At 50.2% G+C, this 5,469-nt stretch overlaps 1 protein-coding gene across 7 annotated transcripts in view; it reads right to left on the bottom strand.

Moving 5' to 3' along the window:
- AMPD3 (adenosine monophosphate deaminase 3) overlaps nt 1-5,469 on the bottom strand; it is a 44,428-nt gene that overhangs the window by 38,095 nt on the left and 864 nt on the right. Inside the window, exon 1 of one of the 7 annotated variants that reach the window (XM_014545870.1) lies at nt 5,398-5,413. The exons of 3 other annotated variants lie outside the window; for them this stretch is intronic. Coding sequence is in view for 2 of the 4 variants with exons in the window: in XM_005873963.2 (XP_005874025.1) it covers nt 370-541 (172 nt within the window). In the remaining 2 variants the exon portion in view is untranslated. Of the gene's footprint in view, nt 1-369; nt 857-1,235; nt 1,451-1,605; nt 1,623-5,397; nt 5,414-5,469 lie in introns of those variants that run through there. 3 more of the 7 variants (XM_014545869.1, XM_014545867.1, XM_005873963.2) reach the window with 3 other exon arrangements.

Genomic DNA, 5,469 nt, shown 5'->3' with positions numbered 1-5,469 from the left:
ACAGACACGGGCCACATGGGGAGGAAAGCCCGCTCTGCAGGTGCCAAGCAGAGCTTCAGCTCCAGCTGCTTGTTCAAAGCTGGCTTTCAACTTTCTGTCAGCCACAGCCAGCAGGCGTGGAGGCTTCACTGGACTCACCGGCACTGGCTCGTGATACAGCTTATCTCAGCCTTACACACGACACCCCGCCGTGAGTCTGTAGAAGTGGCCGGGGTTAGAAAGCTGTAAAATGCCACCAATTTCAACAAACAGGAACTGTTCATGGCACCACAGTCCCTCCAGAAAGGAGGCACCGCGCCCCGTAGGTAAACAAATGAAGCTGTTTCCTGCTCTCGCCAGACTCCCACCGTCAGAACCCACGACACAGACCTGATCCTGGCACTGGAGTCTCCATGGCTGCTCCTGAGGATGCCACACAGGCAACGCACTCAGGCCAGGGCTGCAGGCTGGGCTGGGCAGGAGGCTGAGCTGAGTCAGTGTCAGCGCAGCAGCTGCTGGCTCCTATCTGCAGCTGCTGGGGTGGGAGGGCTCTGCTTTGCATATCTGTGAGCAGCTTTGAGCGAGAGCTGGAAATTCTCCCGTGAATATGAAATGGAAGTGGAAAATTTCCAAGAGTCCTAATGGGCTCAGGTCATGCCCATCATCCACGGCTGCTATACCCTGACTGCAGTGCCATGGCCCTGTTCACAACCCTCTCCAGAGCAAGAAACTCAAGCCACGGACCAGCCTTCCTGACGCACCACAGAAGGGAAGCACAGCCTCCCTCTAACATCCAGACTCCTCCTGACAGCTGAGCAGTGCCCTGCAACACCATCACCTTTGCTGCCTCCCCTAGGAGGGCCCCGTCAAAACAACCTACTGAGGGCACCCCAGGACTGGCAGGGGAGCTCTGAGCCCAGTTGCCAAGGCGAGCTCCTCCCTGAACCTCCTCCTCTGAAAAAGGGCAGGTCTATGAACTGCTCCAACCTTTCCCAGGAAAGGACAGACTCAAACAGAGGGGAAACAAGCAGGAGCAAGCTGAGATGAAAAGCTGGCAGATCTTATTCCAGCCCTTCCTTTCTTGCCCCAAGGAACCTGCATATCACAGGTGACTGGGCAGCCTGACAAGCTCTACCAGAGTGTGACTGTGCGCACGCACACAGACACACACACACACACACACACACACACACACACACACAGGAAGTATGTCCCACCCCACCCACCTGAGCCCCACCTCCCCACCCTCTCCTTACTGCCATTCATGGCTCCTACGTGGGCCTCCGGCTCTGAGAAGCCTCCAGAGGCCTGGCTGGACTCAGCCCCCCTGCTACCAGCAGCTGCCGCTCCCACTGGGAAGGTGGGGCTGCCTCCAGTGACCCAAAGAGCAGTCCTCTAAAGGCCACCAGGGTGGATTACAGCAGAATCAGGACGCAACGCTCCACTCTCCATCTGCCCTTTAGAAAGACAGTCCTGGGTGGGAAGGCTCGGAACAGACACACGGCCTCCCGGTGGCTTAGATAAGTGGCGTGGGTCAGGGAAATAACCGTGAGCAAAATGGCTATTTCTGTGGTGCTGTTGACATCCTGGGGAGAAGAGCCCAGAAAGGAAGGGTCAGTTGTTTACCGGGAGGCTGGCTCTGCCCTCATTTGGGCCTGAGTCACCTTCTCATGTCCATTCGTGAGGTTGTGCCTCCCTGAGCCCACATAATAGCTCCTGTGCAGACAGAGCAGGATTACATGGTTGACACACGATCCTTGGGCCACTGCTGAGCCTTGGCTACTCAGGGATTATGATCCACCTGTCCTCACAGCTGTTTCATAAACAGTGCAGCCAGCAGGCTGCAATCAACCTAGAGCAGCGGTTCTCAACCTGTGGGTCACAACCCCTTTGGGGATCGAACGACCCTTTCACAGGGGTCGCCTAAGACCATCGGAAAACACATATATAATTACATATTGTTTTTGTGATTAATCACTATGCTTTAATTATGTTCAATTTGTAACAATGAAAATACATCCTGCATATCAGATATTTACATTATGATTCATAACAGTAGCAAAATTACAGTTATGAAGTAGCAACGAAAATAATTTTATGGTTGGGGGTCACCACAACATGAGGAACTGTATTAAAGGGTCGCGGCATTAGGAAGGTTGAGAACCACTGACCTAGAGGGAGGGTAATATTTATTCATTAAATAATTAAACATCCTGAACTCATAGAGAAAACGAATCCAATCCCTTAGTCCTGTTCTGCCAGAGGGAGAAGAGGCAAATGATACCTTCTGCTGGTGTGTTTGGGGGAGGGGAAAGCCTGATGGGGAGGGGGGGTGGGGCTGCAAGGGGAGCATCCCAGCGCATGCATCTGAGAAACTACCTGGACCCAATACATTCAGGGAATTTCATTCTGTACCCTGAACCAAACTATGGTTAGCCTTAGCCTCAACACGCATACTCCAAACTGTAGTCTATCGAACAGAAAAGGTTGGAAGGCTTGGAAAACACTGCATACTATCGTCCCTTATGGGAAGTCGTGCACAATTCATACTAGCGGATTCTAAACATCTGAGAAGTCCTGCAGTAAAGAAAGCTGCTTACCTTTGTTTAACCCAACAGGCTTATTTTACCCTCCCCACCCCTGCCATCACAGGAAAAGGACCTATTAATATCCCGTGGCCTGGGCTTTGGAAAATGCCTTCCACTATGAGCCTTCATTTCCCAACCAAGAGAAAGCTGTCTTCCTGGGCCCAGCTATGGGTGTGAGACCCATTCCATCGGGTCCAGTGGGAGATAGGCAGCACCCCCGCTAACATGACACAGGATGGAACAATGGGCAAGGGTCCCACAGCCAAAGGGATTCAAGATCCTCCAGAATAGAGGTGGTTTAAGAGGAAACTGGCTCTGTCTCAGGAGGGCAAGCTCCACTCAGGACCCCACAGTTCCACCTTTCGCCTAACATGTCCGTGCTCCTCATGGCCTAGAAGTCCCCTATACTGAGAAGCACAGGTCCCAAGCTCAAAGCCCTATTTCCCTTCTGAAGAAACAGTAAGACAATCTATGATAACCAGGCCCAGGACCTATATGTCTTGCCTAGGAGACCAGAATACTTTCTCTTTTATCACTTAAGTGCCCCTTCAAACACCCAGGAACAGGAAAGGCTGGAATCCAATTATGTCCCCTCCCCAAAAGGATGCTGTGGGCTTGCTATCAGGGTTCATTTTCGGTTGCATTTACTGTACATGACTCACATGGGAGTTGGCCAAAGGGGTTTCATCTGTTAACTATCGGCTCCATGATAGACCTTGCCCATCTCATTCACTACTGTGTTCCTATGCCCGAAATATAGTAGGCATCAGTAAATATGGTGAGTGAAGACATAAAACAATAAATAAGTGGATGAGTTCATAATTAATCTACTTATAGCAGGGGTCCTCAAACTACGGCCACATGCAGCCCGCCGAAAACATTTATCCGGCCCACCGGGTGTTTTTTGCCACCGCTGTGTGCATAGGAATTTGTTCATAGTTTTTTTTTTTTAAACTATAGTCCGGCCCTCCAACAGTCTGAGGGACAGTGAACTGGCCCCCTGTTTAAAAAGTTTGAGGACCCCTGACTTATAGTATGCTCAGAGTCATTACAATGTATGGTTAAAAATATGGACTCTAGCCAGACTAACTAGGTTTGAATCCTGTTCCATGACCTTGAGCAAGTAACTTCTAAACTTCTCTGGCTCAGTTTTATTCCCTATAAAATGGGGCTAATAATAGTACTGACCTCATAAGTCGCCATGACAATCAAATTAGTTAGCATGTGCTTTACAAGTGTTATCTATCAACATCATTGTCACCATGACATCAGATACGGGAGAGTCCAACTGAGAACATGAACATGAATTTTCATCTGGACAGTGTGTCCTTTTATTCAACAATATTTATGGAATATTATTGTGTGCCTGGCTCTCTCTCTCAAGCTCTCCCTACTTAGGTACAAGGAAAAAGAAACCATGTTTAAATGTGAAATCTGATCAGGAGAAATAGCCTTCTCTATGAATGATACTTCTTGCTGAGTTTGCATGGCCAGCACTCCAGCCCTGAGCCCATCCTCTTATGCCCTAGACCCTCGTATATCAAAGCCCAAAGCCATGGTCTCCTGTCCTAGGTAGGGAGCCAGCACACAGAAGAACGAAGAGATTAATATTTGGGGGGAAGAACCAGGAAGGCCAGTGAGCAGCTTTAGGGAGGAAAGGGTATCTTCCTGCTTTTCTCTGAGGCTACTGTTTTATCTTCCCATTATCTGGGATTGATTCTGAGGCCATCTGAAGATTAATTCGCCTAGTGCAAGGGACAAAGGAACTAGGCCTCATCTCATACCATTTCTTGACCCAGCTGAGAGCCACTCCCTCCTCATCCAGGATCTCAGAAGGACTGAGGTGGGCTGAGAGGCCCAAGAATCTTCCAGAAACCCACCTATGCAAGCCCCATGATTTTTAGACAGGGCAGCCTCCTACCATCACCCTCAGAGTTGCAGCCAGGCCAGGCTAACGACCCCAAAACTGCTGTCAGCCCTCAGGAGGTGAGAGCTGATGGGGCTCTGTCGGCCTGGCTCCATGGCTTCAGGACCACCCGGCATTAATGCTTCACAGCCAGGGAGGAATTTCTCCCATGAGGGTTCCAGCTGCAGCCAGCTTCTCCCTGAAGATGGATACACATTGGAAACCACATCCTGGGGGAGAGCCAAGAAGGGTGTAGGACAGTGATGGCGAACCTATGACACGCGTGTCAGAGGTGACACGCGAACTCATTTTTTTGGTTGATTTTTCTTTATTAAATGGCATTTAAATATATAAAATAAATATCAAAAATATAAGTCTTTGTTTTACTATGGTTGCAAATATCAAAAAATTTCTATATGTGACACGGCACCAGAGTTAAGTTAGGGTTTTTCAAAATGCTGACACGCCGAGCTCAAAAGGTTCGCCATCACTGGGTAGGACCATGCTAAAATTCCTCCCACTGCTTCCAGCGTTCACCTTAGCCCCTTTGCTATTTGTTATCACTAAGCTCAAACACATACAAGGATCTAAGGCTCTGGGGAAATGACGCTCTGGTTGGCAAGCCTCGCCTACTCCAGGGCCTCTGGGAAGTTCAAGGGCAGAAGGCAGACAGCCAGAACACAATACACATCCCTTACAGGGAGAGAGCCAGAGGTAAGGATGAAGGCCTGAACCGACCACATCACCATGTCATCCCGCCTTCCCCCTGGCTCCAGGTGGAAGTCCACCTCAGCAGTGAGCATCGGGCCAGTCCTCAAGCACCTAGAAACTTATCCCCGGCGCTTAAGTGGCGGCAAATTTAATTTTTCTAAACCTTGAGAACCCAGTTTAGGCCGCCGGGGAGCTGAGATGCGGCTGGCTCACCTGAGGCCTCAGGAGCCCAGGCCACCGCAGAGACAGGACCCGGAGCCTAGGCGAGGACCCCGGGGGGGAGGA

This window comes from Myotis brandtii, unplaced genomic scaffold (genome assembly GCF_000412655.1).
Source record: "Myotis brandtii unplaced genomic scaffold, ASM41265v1 scaffold422, whole genome shotgun sequence".
In the NCBI taxonomy this organism is placed as follows: Eukaryota; Metazoa; Chordata; class Mammalia; order Chiroptera; family Vespertilionidae; genus Myotis; species Myotis brandtii.
This window is presented reverse-complemented; position numbering and strand designations above follow the sequence as displayed.